Consider the following 15,307-nt stretch of genomic DNA (forward strand, 5'->3'; position numbering starts at 1 on the left):
AGGGCCATGCAGAGATGGCTGTTAGACCCTTTGTCTATGGTCTAAAACACTTACAGTTGCACATCAGAACAGTATTTAGAGAAAAAAAAATCTTCCTTAAATCTTAATGTTTAATTCTAATGAATTAGTTACATTTTAAATATCTTAGTTGGATGTTCAGGATGAGTATCTCAACCAGTCTTTTTGTGGCTGTCTTTTTGTAGCGCAGAAGGGGCAGATGTTGCACATCCAGGGCTTTACAGTTCTCTATTCTAAATTAGCACGAGTTCCTCTCTTGCTATAACCATTTTATCTTAGAATAATTTGAGTGTTTGGGAACTGTGACAGCTCAGAGACCTGTGGAACTTGTGGAAGGTAGTCAGTATCTCAAGCTTAAGCCTTCTTTCAAGAGTAACATGATGACACAGATGCAGCAGCACATTCTCTGGCATGCCCCATCCTATTGCATATTTTTCATAACAAATGGCAAAGAAAATTTCCCTTTAAGGAAACAGATTTTTTTTGTTGTTGTTCCAGACAGATATACTCCTAATGCTTTTGTTGGCTTTAATGCTTTATTCTTCAGAGGTCTTAGACTCAGCTCTAGGAATGAGACAAATTTAGGATAGGTGGTCTTCTTTTGAGGAAACAGTCTGCTGTCATCATCATATAGCTAACTAGACCCAACCTTTTGGAAGACACTAACTCATTATCAGACTGTCATCTCTTATCAGTCCTTCCTCTAGGCATACCTGACAAAGCCAGGTACGAATAATAGGCCACCAGAGGGAAACCCAGAACAATTTTATTATTTTTTTTGAGCGATTTGTCAGGACTGTGGGTGCTGTAAGAACAATTTCTTTGCTTCAGACACCAGAGTACTGGGTTTTGCTCCAACGCTGGCCTGTCCCCCTTTTTTACATGTATCCTTAACAATGAAGTATAGTTCCCATCCTGAGTTAATGGAGGGTAGTAGCTGGTTAGTGTAAGATACCACCCAGTGTCTTGATCACCTGGGCTTGGCTATAGCAATATTGTTTTCAGGATGTACTCCATCTCTACAGAACAGGAGGGCTTGACCTCAGGTTCTTAGATCTCAGCTTTTCAAGTGGATTTCTCTATCTGACCTTCATCTCACAACTTAGATGGTCGTGTTGATTAAAGCCACATTTTGTTCCTGCTTAAAAAGCAAGAGGGCTGTGTTTTCTTTGTGATGTGCAGAAGGACCTTGGTCTCTCACAAAACCTCTCCTTCTGATCATAGACAATCTCTGTAAGCCTAAGCAAGCAGGGGTTTCCTTCACTTCAGTGAAAATCTGCCAGCTGTTTAAATCCTTTAGAAGCTTGAGGAAAAGCTAGATGTTTTCTTAAATGGTTACCTGAGTCTGACAGAGAGGTACCATTTCTTGCTGCCAATGCTCCCATCCTTTAGGGGTCAACTGAGTGGTGTTCCTGCTTTCCTCTTTCAATGAAGATGTTCTGCTGGACTGCTGTGACCTTGAGAATGAGAGAATTGCAAGATCTTCCAGTTGACTCCCTGTTATATTGTGAGATAAGTTTACCCTTTATACACATTCAGGTTTCCACCCAAGACTCACCCGTGCTGAGATACTCTTCTGATGTTTTACCCAAACAGTTGTTTCGGGGTTGTTGATCCCTGAATCACAGTGTGAATGTTAATATGGACAATGAATATATCTCAATGTCATTTCAATACTTTGGTGACCAGCTTTTCATTCTGTCTCCCTTACCAACGTAAGATGTAGTTAAAAATAGTAATAATGAGAATGCAAATTAAAAGATACAGCTTCAGTACATGTACACCTCTTCATATTGAATGAAAAGTAAATAAGAAGTTATTCTATTTAATTATTTAGCTCAATAATTGTGTAAGCACTGTGTTAATACGTGAAATTATCTTCTTCAAGCTTTTCATATTAGTGAATGCTTGAAACAAATGAAACATAAAGGATAGTTAGTGTAAACAGTAAAGAATATCTGTGAACATGAAAGTTCAGTGCCACAATTTGCATGTTTAAATGAGATCAATTAGGTTAATGATGGATGAAAATAAGAAATCCACGATTTAAATGCAAAATAATTCAAAAACTTGTGGGTCCATTTACTGCCAAACTTTCATCTTTCAAAGGGGATATCTAGTTCAAAGGGTTAATGTACAATCCTGACCTTTCCCATCTGGAGGCTTACGTTCAAATATGGTTTACAAGTGAAATATAATCTAATATAATTTATTTCTCTCTAAAATCTTTATAGGAAAATCCACAGAGTGGCTTGTCTATTCTGCATAGAAACTTTAAAATATGATGTGGTCAGGTTATTCCATTTGCTTGTCGTGTGCTTAAGAGAGGGCTCAAGAAGGTTTCAAAGGAAGTTTGGGAGGGAACGTTTAATAATGTTAAAAGTAGAATGTTGAGAAAATAAACATCAAATAATTCTATAAGCCTTTAGGCTTAGGAAAGAGCCAACTTGTGGTAAAAGGACTGAGAAGACAGCAGGCATGGCTACGCTGGTAAATGGAGCACAGTGAGGTCGTCCCCGAACCTGTTCCAAATAAATGTTTGAACCGCACAGTACTTTGCCCTGTGGAGATGCTAGCTTCGGTCACTGTGGTGACGTTTCTGAATTAATGAGCACCGGTGGGCTAAAATCTGTTTTCTCTCTGGAGGGGAGGCTGGGGACAGAACCTTACAGAGCTCACTGTAGGCCGTTGAGGTCACATAGTTAATCTGGTCACGACTGGCCACATGCCGTTGTCATCAGTAGAAATCCCCACAGTGAGTCAGTCAAGCCACTGGACGATTTTCTTAAGTGGACATAAGACAGAGAATGAGTTAGTTCATCTGCCTGAAAAGACCAGAAAACCAGTGTAATGGCGTAAAAAAAGCAGTGCAGCTGAGTTCCTGTAACGGTAAACCTTTCTCTACATAAGGAGGTAGGTTCCAGAAATAATGATCTATTCCAGACAGCCCAGCAGCAGTATCCCCAAGGCTGACTGACTGGCTGATTTTTGAAGCTCCTAATCCAAGTTACAATCATTTACTGTAAAAGTGATTAAAAAAATAATTACTCTGCATTGTATTTGATAAGATGAATGCCTACATGGATATAATGTGAATATATTAGATGATCTGTGTTAGAGATATGTAGTGGAAGGTTGAATTTACAGAAAAACTACAGAGCAAGTTTTTAAATATACTTGTTATAACTACTTTATATTGCGTAGCAGTAACAGGACAATAAAGATTGAGTGGTTGAATGATAGTCCAGTATCTGAGAAGTTCCACATCAGGTCCCAATTGGGACAAGAATTTTTCAGGTACATGGCTAAGATCCATTAAGTTCCATGCTGCCTTCGAAAATATGCTTCAAATATCTTTTTCACTTTTTCCTAGTCTGGTCTTGGTGTTATTTCAAGTGGGATCATCTTGGAAGGAGTCTGAATTACAGGTTACAATTCTGGTCTCCTTCAGCCAGACAACCTATATGACAGGACAAAGCTGTTCCAGGCCTTCCCGATAGAACAGTTCGGGGGGCTGTTTATTTCCAAAACTATATATTGTTAGTAGGACTTCCCAAGGAATAGAGGTTTGCCCTAAATGAGGGTGTGGTACACGTTTATAAGGAACAAGTCAAATTTTCACGACACCGTGCTACTGCTTAGATATTTTTATATAGATTAAACTTTTGTAATGCCCAATATCTAATACGAACGTCAGAGAACGGCTTGAAGGGGTATTTGGGTATGTTGAGCATCCGGAGCTCTTATTTACTCCTTCAGCAGTTTTGGATGTGCTGCAGTTCTCAAGCCATGTTCGAGATGATTTAAATCAGATATAAGAGAAAACTGAAGGCCTTAAGCAAAAGAAACTGAGGATGCAGGAGATAAAATTACTTTAAAAGGTTATGCCCTGACTCAGAGTTAGGCATTTCTTGATACCATATGTGATTTAGGTAGAAGGGGTGTTTTCCTTTTCCTTTTTTCCTTTACTCCTCTTAGCTGACATGGCAAAAATGAGATAAAATATAAATAAGTCGGGGAGTGCACTGCGTAAGGCAACAGAGATGTTAAATGGAAGAGAGAGGTTTGCATATCTGCAGAGACTGGCAAAATGGAGATTGTTTAGTCTGAAGAAGTGGCATGACAGAAATAATTGAACAAGATAAAAGTTGTAAAACTAGGCTTCATCGCTTGGGTTCACTGAAGAAAACAAAACTGAGTTGCCAAAGAAAATATCATTTCTACCGTATCATTCATGCATGTATGGGACTTAATGGATAACTAAGAAACCAGTGACCCATTCTGCAATAACATGTGAAGGGGAATAGCTGTATTTACACGGGCAGTGCGACTGGTGCTAACTGTCTTCATCAAATTGCACACATTTAAAATTGTGGTGACAGTGCCACTCGGTCTGCCGCTTAATTCAGCAGCGTCTACCAATATATCCAATGCTATGCTCACATTTATCTCTGCCAGTTTTAAGACCAAGTACAACGTAGGTAAGAACGATCAATGAACACATTATATGACAAAGGGAAGGTAAGGTTTTAATAGATTTTAAACGGAGCAGAGAGGAACTGTGGAGCTTTGTAAGTGTACCTCCATCTTCTCTTTCACCTTCCCAAAATCCCAAGCCACACGTTATGTACTATCACATTTTAATTACTTACTTTCTTTTTAGCAATTGTGATGAAGGAGTATGGTATGACTGACAGCTGAGATGTTGAAACCGGTACTATGAATATTTTTAAGAAAGTACCAGATTATCAGTGTTCACAGAATTGGTAACTTAAAGGGTTTCCTGCCAGTCGGTGCTTGAATTCCGGCAGTCAGGACTTACAAGTATCAGTAGGGAATATTCACTGACCAAGCTTTCTTTTCCCTACATTGGCATTAGGCTTGTTGTTTTGCATCCAGGAGAGTGTTTTCACACTCTTCTGGTACAAACTGTTATTACTTTTTTCTTCAACAGACGTCATTTTAAACTAAATTAAAAGAGACGAGATAACAGATGACATAATAGTCATCAAAGAATCTCAGATAACAAAGGGACCATATGCTGTTTCTGGTCCTGCTTGTCTGTAAAGTAGTTTTTAAAAGACTTTAAAAAGAAGACAGAGGAATATCCATGTGGATATGGTACCAGGTATTCACTTTTATCGAAGCTAAGGATTTAAAAAAGTATTATAAAGCTTAATTTTACAGTATTGCTGAATACATTTATTTACATGAAATATCATTGCCATGAAACAATCATTTGATCTAGATTGTCTGGCTCACAAATACTACTAATAACATAATTTGTCAGGTACAACATACTGAGTTTTTCTCGCATCTGTTTAGGCGAGAAGTCATTCGTTATATTCTGAAGCAGAGCATCAAACTTACTGTATCTCCCAGGGTAATTTGATGAAGTTTACCAATGCAGACTTGCTTTGCGAGTGCTTATTCAAAGCACTAGGGCATAGGCAGAAGCCATGCTACTTGTCATTTACAAAAGAAGCCCAATTTGGGGGAATGCTGATTCACAGCTGTAGGATGCATGCAGCTGGTAAGTGTAAAAGCTATTAAAAATGGTGAGCACTTTCACAGAGCTGATTAGAGTACTCCTCTCTCTTCTTTCAGATCTCATTTGGGATATCCAATTTGATGTTTATTTTTGTACATGCTAGAGTGGTTTGTCCTTGGAATTTACTTTAAAAGTCTTCTTTTTCTAAGCTTAATTACTTAGGTTTTTTTAGAAATAGGAATAAAATTGTGTAGGAATATAGAATTTTCAAGAAGTTTTGTAATTGCTATCCATACATGAAAATTATGATCTTCTCATGGTTCCCGGGAAAAAAAAAGACACATTAAACTGTCCTATGCTTACTCCAACGCTAATTAATCTGGAAAGTAGATACATCATCATTTTCAGAGGTATCTGTTTATTTTATCTTTGCATCTGGAAACGATGGAAAGGTTCCAAGGAAATAAGAGAGAAAAAGCATGATGAAAAATGTAGGCGGCTGTGACATAAATAGATTTCACAAACGTGCTTTTTGAAAAAGCAGACAAAACCAGGTAGAAAATAAATGAATTAGTCTCTCAGGAAATACTTTAAAAATCTTATCATCTGTCAGTCATTTATTACCAGGTAGCAATAATCTTTTATTATTGGACTGTTAGATTTTTATAACATTTTTTAAAATTATAGCACCAGAACTGTTGTTGTTCACTGCCACAATAAAATATCAGAGAAATTTATGTAAGCTTTTCAATATTCAGAAGGTTTGTGGTCATAAAATAAAACTATGAGGTAAAGACATGCTGTTGGTAGCTCATAATTTAGCTAAACTTGTAAGAAGAAAAGTGTGCTGTAATGAATCAATCATGCTAATTTGGACTCTAGTACAAAGAGGAAATGGTGGTAAGTGAGCAAAAAGTTAAACAACAAGGTAAATAAATTAATTAAAAATGGCAGAGCGAACCTGAGTATTATAGATCCAGGCAGGAGATGTTGCTGCATGCAGTTATGTGATTATTTCAGAACTTAGTGTGGTCTGGAAACAATCACTTGGCAACAGCTGGAATGTGGGGGGCTAATACATTTCTATCCCTTTTAATGACAAAGGAAAATTTGTGAGATTTCCTGGGCAGTAGCCATTGCTGGCTACGCAGACGGCTTGAAACAGTAACCCTCAGTGAGAGAAACCTACCTCTTCGTCTGTGGAGGATAGTAATATTATGATCCATCGCTCTTGGGACTCACTAGAAATAATGCAGCAGGTTATGGCAAAAGAAGAGAGCGTCACCAACCAACCAAAACAGAATTTCATACATTGCAACAACGCACGACCTGGTTGCTGAGAAGATGAGAATCCGCCTGCTATTCCTAGGAATCCCAACAAAAGTTCCTCTAGAGAAAGAGAGAAACCTCCTTTCAGTGCCTCTACCAAATGATCTGACAGCCATGACATGGATGTTATAGCATAGCTAGGACCTGTTCATTTTGTTCTGTGGGCTGCCTGGAGCTCGAGCGAGTATTTTCCGAAGTGGCGAGAAGTTAGTAAGACGTGTTCCTTGTGTTGTTAAGAGTCCATGAAGGTAAAGCCTTCCCATGGCATTCATGGGAAGCTCACTGATCACAGCGGGAAGCATTGCTCTGTCACACAAGCATCGGTCTCTTCCTGAATGGATCCAATGACATATTCCCTATTATTGGATCCAACGCAGTATTACATTGTTAAACAAAGCCTTTTCTTACTAGCAGTACTCTAAGGCTTTTAAAATCATTATGTACAGAAGACGACTTCTAGTCACAAAAGGTAATTAAAAAGATCTAGTCATCATCCTAAAAGATTAAATAAGAAGTCAGTGTCAATGTTTTTAGAAGGAGGGATTTGAATAACACTTGTAGCACATCCTGGTGTATTATGAGCACTTACTTCCTCCCACCCTGTATCAGTGTCTTTCCTATTACAGTTAGCATAATTTGCGCTCAAACACTAAGTCCAACAAGGATCACAGACTTCATTACAACAAACTCAGCTTCTTACAGCAGGTGGAGAGACATTCATAACATAAACTACAGAGAGAGATTCACCTTGAAAGAAACACGTATCAGAATCAAAGTGTTCCAGTGGAGGCCTAGGGTCAAATGATGTTAATGGGCTGTTTTCAGTTATTTAGAACATGAAGGGAGAAAAGGATTGTGTTTGCCCTGGTTTTGAAATAATCACCTCATAATTTGCTTGCATGGAAACTAATCAGATGGGAGGGCATTGTTTTGGAGGTTTTATGGTATTTGTTTTATATTACATTGTATAGAGGTGTACATTTTTATTCACAACAGGCAAACATGTTTGAATTGCTGTGCCTCCCTTTCTTTCTACCACTTCTGTTAAGTCTAGCTCTTTTGGTACTTGTTTGAACTTGGAAGTATGACACTGTGAAAAATAAAAAAGGCACGGAATCTCTTGTGTTTTAAGAAAGAGATATTTAGACAGCATATATCTATCTCACTGCTGTGTACCATGCATAGAGGAAAGAACTTCACCAATGGATTTTTCTTTTTGAACCCCAAAGACTTATAAACTAAAATAATTCAAGAGACTAATTTTTCTCTATACATCTTATATATATTGAACCTTACACGTTTCTGTCACCAAATGTGACAATTTTTCTGTGCCAGGTCTTTTAATATCCTACAGTCCAGGAAAAATACATTCTCTGTTGAAGAACCACTCTGGTTGTCCACTCTGTTGTCCCACACTGGAAATCAAGATAAATGTGATTTCTTGACACTGTCACCCATTTCCTTAGAATGATGTCAACCAACCTTCCCGAAACTATAGGCTGAGACCAGTAGTACTTTACGTACCGATTGTCTGTTAAACAGCAAATAGCTTGTTTTATATTTATTATCGGACTGCTTTGATCTTGACAAAACCATGGTAGCCAGGTACAAAGAGAACATCCAAACATTTTGCAAAATGGCTGCATAGCAAGCAAAACCATGAATGGATAATACTACAGGAGATTGTCATTGAAATTTTGTACATCCCACATCTTCTGTTATGCCTTTTTACTTTGAGAAGTAGGAGTTACAGACTTCATGCACTAAAGGCATTTAAAACCCCAAAGACTTGAAGGAGCACTGTGCTTCATATAAAGTAGTAAGGTGCAAACATAAATGCCCTAGCTGAATATATTTCTGTTACCAGTTTGGAAAAGGTCTTCCTAAATTTGGGCTGCTATTAGTAAAATACCTCATATCCACTTGCATTTAGTGATTTTTAATTTTTTTAAAATGTTTAAAATTGTTTAAACATTACAAGTGTTGCCATTTTTGGCAAATAAGAAGGATACTCTGAGGACACAAGGTCAAAGGCCTTTGAAAACATTTCACTAAATTTTTTACATGTAAAGCCCATGAACGGATGTAACAAAGACGCTTGGTGCTAAGCGTTGACAGAACTTTCAATTAAGCATCCTAGGAAATGGGTAGGGAGTGTTAAAGTTTTAGGGGTTTTTCTTTTTACGAGTATCCTAATCTGGCTTTAGAAACGTTTTTTAAATGTGAGTAAGATGAATGGTATATTGCATGTTATTTTGGCACTGAATGGAAATAGGGACAATTTGCACAGTACTCAATTACTTGTACAATTCTGATTCATAATGTGGAAAGGGTTAAGAATTTCCTCATACCTTTTCTTTCTTAGTGCATCAGAAAATCCTTATTTATCCAAACTAGGACATAGTTGAAACATAGACTGAAAAGCTTTTTCACTTTCAAAGCGAAATCTTAGTTCTACATCTGAGTGGAAGGGAGACCTTAGAATACCTGGTAGACCTCTGCTATTGCATGGGAGGTCATCACGCAAGTCCTTGCACTCTTTGAATCAGGCCAAACCCTTAATCCACAGGCTCTGAAGGGTTGAATTTTCTAATCACTGAATTACTGTCAAATAATTATTTTGTTGGATCTGATCTACGTAGTGTGAATACTTCAGTACTCAGTGGAATAAGGAACCTCTTTTTCTCATAAATCGCTGTATAGGCTTTAATAACTCATCTAAAGAACTAGTCTTGGTGGGCTGATTAACACTTCTGATAAAAATCAAATTACCTCTAAGTGAAGGGGGTATAGGATGGCTTCTTAAGATACAGGGGTGTAGCAGGCCTCTAAAATGTAGAGTGCTGAAGTACAGGACCCTTCTTTTTATTTTCTTATCATGTGGGAATCTTCCGCGGCTTCCATGTGATTACTTTCTGTGAAGAAATTTATGTGAAGTAATTCATATGAAGAAATTTAAGCCTGGATGTAACCTTATAAGGGCTTGGCTATAACAGAATATAAATACGTAATGGACTCTTTCTTACTCAAGCAATGCAAAAAGAGCAAGCGCGTTTTAAAGAAACATAAAAACCCCAACCTTTTCGCACTAGAGGTCTGATTAACAGCAAAGGTCTGGTGACTGGTAAGGATCACCTTTATTTTGAAATAGCTTCAAAGAGATTAAATCAATCAGTAAAGCAGTTCCACAAGCTATTAATGTTGGCATTAGTTATTGCTAAGAGTAAACAAAAATCATGTGCCGAAGCGCTTAGTTTCTTCATATATCAGATAACATTCATTACTAGTGTCAACTAAAATCAATTTTTCACATGCATTCACTGATTTTGTATGTTGCTGAATAGAGATGATATTGTCTGATCAAAAAGAGATAAATCTTCCCAAAGCTTTAAAATGTCTTCCCTGGTCTTGTGCATTGAGATGTACCCAAATCCTAGAATCACTCAGTGGAACTTTTGCCTTTGGTCGTCTGAAATAGGAGAGGATATATAACACACACACACCCCCCCCCCATCCCATAGCTTTTATCTGTAACCACTGCTAAGCTGTTATTTCTAGCAAAAAGACAGATTCTTCGCACATAGGGGGTAGAAGATGTCTTGCTATGTGTCTAAAGACATGTTTGAGTCTCAGTTCAGACGGGTGCTAGCAATCAATTGCAGCTCGTAAGTACCTCATTACTCAAGCTAAAGACTTGAGGGCCAAACAGCCCTCACGCTGTTGGAGATGCATGTAAATAGATAAGTCACTGGGTATTGAAACCAGTGTGTTTTACTGTCAAGGCTTGCTGTATTACCTACGCTCACATAAACCACTGTGTTTTGATATTTTTTTGTAAAATCAGATTTTCCCAATGCTTATTCTTTTTGGAATATTTATCTGCTCCGTAATGTCCTCAGAGATCAGGATAAGGGCATATTTGAAGGTAATGTAAAGAAATTTTAGTCACCAGTCCCTTTTTCATAAGAATTCTACTTGAAATACTGATGTACAATATTTTATTACCATGACATTACTGGCCAAATCCTAAAAAAGATGCAAATTATTAAAGTTCTGATAAGTTTAATTGATGTAAGTTGATATGGTTCTACTGAATTTGGAGAGCAACAGAAGATCTGACCCACAATAAACCCCTTGATCCTATCCTTTTTGTTTGTTTTGGTTGTAAAAGTAGAGGTTTTTTGGACATACCTACATTACTTATAGCAACCCAATGAGCATATCTGAAAATAAATCAACCTCTTACTGTATTGCTGTTCTTGATATCTTTTTCTTTCTTTAGACTTTTCTAGTGGTGGTGGTGTTTTCTGGAGATTAGGTGATGTTCCAATTGTTATGATTCATACTTCTGGGTGTGACAGGTTAAAGCTCACAGTATTGATAGAGTACATTTATACTTGTCAAGTTCTTCTAAAATGAACAGTCCAAGCAGGAGGTAGTATTTTGTAACAGCATTTTGTGTTCTGGAAAAATATCAGTCATTAGGGTTTTATCATCTTTGTTAAAATAACGTATTTAGGTTAGTTTTGATGCAATTATTCTAAAGGTTTCTTCTCATTTTAAACATTGATGTGAGGACTAGTGGAGGACTAGTTTGTCTTAAAAGTTTTCCTCTTATAAGCGTACACTTAAACTCTGGAGAGAAGTCAAGCACAGCATGAAAATAAAGTGGAAACAGTAACACTGAAAATGAAGCATCGAAAATAAAATATCAACTAGTTTTTGAGAAAAAAGACTGTTAATAAAATAAAAAAAAATTATGAATTGTAAGCTTCCCTAAAAACTATATATTGAATTAATCTTCGCGTTTCCTGTTCTAAAGAAACAGGTAGTTACCGTACTATTAGTACAGCAGTCGATTAGTAGGGAAAACCACAAGGGAATATATTCCCTACGCTACCTTATTGTGCATTAGAGAATGAAACATAAACGTAAGACCTTTCTTATTCTGTGTTAGTAAGCTCTATTTAGAAGTGCATGGAGAATAGAGAGCTGTCTGGGGCATTAAATAAAGTAGGAATGAGAACTTCAAGTTGGGGGAAACAGCACTGCATTGATCCATGCAAATGAAAGCTTAATTGTCCGAAGTCCCCTTTACATTTACAGTAATGCATAAAATGCTGATAATTTTTTAAATATTTAAGCCAGTAATGCTAGCTAGATGGGCCTTTAATTTCTTTCTTCACCTGTGGCTATCATGATTGCTTCCACCAAAGTTTAGCTCTTTTTCATATTTCTCTGGAAACCTCTTGATATCATTGCAATAGTTGACTCCGTCCCTCAGTTAAATTCTTCATCTATTCCTATCCCATACTAATTTGTTCCTCTGGTTCAATGTATAGTCAAGAGAGTAATTTATTCATCTTCAACAGCACCACTGAAATCACAGAAGTACTTGATGCCCTGATTTATTAAGGCACTTGAGGTCAGTGCCTTAAGCACGTGCTAAAGATGAAGCAAATGCCAGCATGACCTCCAAAGGCTTAGTCGCCTGCATAAGGGTTTGCAGGGTCCTTAAAAATACAAACATGTGGAACAGGTTTGCTCCTAGTGTAAGGTTAGTACAGCTGTACCGAGAGCTAAATGATGCTGACAGTGCTTTCAGTGAAATTGTGACAAGTCTACATTAAACCTTCCCGTTTTCTTGTCTTGTGCAGTGGTGGTACATCATGATATGCCAAAAATAAAAATCAAAATTAGAAAAATGCTTCCAACATTTGTAATTGTTCATATACCACTTAGTGTTTAACAGGACTATTGGCATCTCAATAAGAAATTATATTGTTACAGCATATAATTTTTTTTCCCATTTGACTTTGTACGGTCATATTGTCATGCTTTTTCACATTTGCTTGATGATGGGATACCTGTGGTGTCACCACTACCTCATTGCTAATGAAAATAGGAATTGCAGATTGGATGAGACAAAATTTAGATACCCTGAATTTGCAGGTTTAAGTATTCCTTGTGCCATAGATGAAGATGTGTGTTTAGTGTTAGGAAACCGTGGAGGAAAAAGGAATTTATATTTTCCTATTGAGTCTGAAATTTGTCCTCACTATGATTATGAACTCTTTTTTCCTTTTCCTAAGGAAAAAACTGGTTTGTATAGAGATGTTTCTTTGTTGTCTTTTTTTTCCTTATAATAGGTACCCCTCCAACTCACGTAAAATATTTTGATTATGAGACTATATCCTTGCAAGCCAGCTGGCAAAATGTTTTAAAAGTTAAAGATCTACTCCAAATACTTTATTCTGCATTAATTCACAATAGTTATATTGTGTATCTTTTTGCAATTAAAACTATAAAGTTAATTCCAATGTATAGGAATAATATTTTACATTTTTAGGACAGATTACAGACTTTTATGTAGTGCTTTTTGCAGATATTTAAAACATTCTCTTTGTAAATTTCATTTAAAAAAAAAAGAATGTTCTGTTTTAGGGACAGCATTATTGCATTTCAGAAATAATATCCTGTAAAATGTCTGTAACAAGGTATTTTATCTGAAAGCCTATTGTAGCTTTCTTATTATGAGTTTCAAGCTTCTGCAACAATAAAAGTGTTCTTATTCAAATGTATATTATTGCGTTCATTCCTCTAATAGCAGCATTGCATCATAGCAACCTATAAATAGACAAAGAAGCAATTGCACAGAGTACTTGTTATTCGTCCTCAATATTTTTTATTTTGTTGTTAGATATCAGACTTTGGAATACTTGTATGGGGGTTTTTGCATTCAATACAGAAAGAAAAAAGTTATTTCCTCTGAGTATACACGTGCTTTCTATCTGTGTTTCCTTGGGATATAAAAAGTTACTGGTTTAGTTCCATTGGTCATTTTTATTGCCTTCCTGAAGACAACGAAAATTGCACAAGGCTCCATATAAAAGCATCTCCAAGTGTAAATTAAATCTATGGTATAGTCTTTTGTAAATAGAGGAGAATGTACTCTTAGATAATAAATCTTTTTTGTGTATATCAACAAGATGTCTATTTTTTTTCTTCCTAGATACACCTTTAGTTAAAATCATTTCTTCCAATTCATGGCCTGAAGAAGGACAATCTATAATTTTGACTTGTGAATCCAAAGGAAAACCAGTGTAAGTGATTTAACAAGTAATATGTTTTTGTTATTTTCCTTATTCTGCTGTGATTGCAATCTTCAGCTGCAGAAATCCGCTGTTTTTGTCTCGTCCTGGGGTGTAAAGTAATCTCTGGTATAGAAAACCCCTTGAAGCCTGTCTTCATTAAGTGTCTATAGAAGATTGGTCTTTTACTTTGTCATCTATTTTAGTTTTCAGTAAGAATTCCAGCTGTGAGATTATTTTTTTTTCAGTCAGGTATATCAACCTGAAAGGAGCGCAGGCTTAATCAGTCACTGTTTACATCACTGAACTGACGATAGAAGCGAAAACGTCTCATGAAAATCTTCCTGCTTCAACTAGCCTCAGAGAAAATATATTGAACTTTCTGGATGCTTTGGCTGTCCTTTACAGGGGAATTTGGAGTTTAATGATATGTGCCCCTTGGCTGCCTGTTTCTACGAGAACTTGAAAAGATGTAGCCTGCTTTAAGAATATAAATTGTTTTACTTGGAAATTAACATCTCTGCCATCAATATTTTTTAAAGGCAGATCTGCAGAGATTAACTCTTGCACACAATCTACTGTTTAAATAGATGTCACTCTCTAAAACAGTATCTTCTCAAATGAGCTGGTTTATATTTACTGTAAAGATACATAAATAACTCAATTGCTTAATATTAAGTTAATACGAATCAAGTCTCTTAAATGTTGACCTTCTGCTCCAAAGATTAACATATAGTGTTATACGGAAAGGTAATACACAGCTTTAGAATGGTCTTGAAAATGATAGTGCAATAATATTTTGGTTCTAGAAGAGGTGCAAAGTACATGCCACAAATCATGTCACTTAGGGCTCTGTTTCTCTCTGCTGTAACTTTAGTGACTTTATGGAATTGCTTATTGTGGAAACCTGAAGTCAGATTTAGGTCAAGTCAGGCATTTTAGTCCAAAATGTATATTTTGAAAAGATCTTCTGAGTTTTGTCTGGCATCGTTTAAACTCCCTAAGTCCGTTTCTTTTTTATATTATATGCTTGTATCATTTTAAAGCAACTCCTCCATCCAAATCTTGACTGGGCTGAGCAACTCAGCATCTAGATCATGCTTCTTCCCTGCTTGAGACCAGAACACTGGGGGTCAATCCAATTAGTCTTACGTGGTGCTCAATGAAATTGGTCTTCGGTGTACCTACGTACTTTTGCAGTAATACGTGTTTTGGAGTTAGATACCTCTGTAGGTAACTCAGAAAAATCAGTTGCAAGCCATCTCTTGCTTTTATAATGTACTTGAAGGAGAAGGAATTATCCATTTACCTAATAGCCTTTGAGCGTTCCCCTAGGTATCAAGAGGTACAGAGTCTGTTTCCCCATTAATTTCAGATC

The 15,307-nt window shown here is 36.7% G+C and overlaps 1 protein-coding gene across 4 annotated transcripts in view; it reads left to right on the plus strand.

Annotated features, from left to right (window-relative positions):
• Positions 1–15,307, plus strand: part of CADM2 (cell adhesion molecule 2) — a 673,883-nt gene that overhangs the window by 557,796 nt on the left and 100,780 nt on the right. For all 4 annotated transcript variants that reach the window (XM_063347822.1, XM_063347840.1, XM_063347831.1 and 1 more), the window contains one exon: positions 13,851–13,941. In XM_063347822.1, the coding sequence (XP_063203892.1) occupies positions 13,851–13,941 (91 nt within the window). The remainder of the gene's footprint in view (positions 1–13,850; positions 13,942–15,307) is intronic.

Source organism: Chroicocephalus ridibundus, chromosome 1 (assembly GCF_963924245.1).
Source record: "Chroicocephalus ridibundus chromosome 1, bChrRid1.1, whole genome shotgun sequence".
Taxonomy (NCBI): domain Eukaryota; kingdom Metazoa; phylum Chordata; class Aves; order Charadriiformes; family Laridae; genus Chroicocephalus; species Chroicocephalus ridibundus.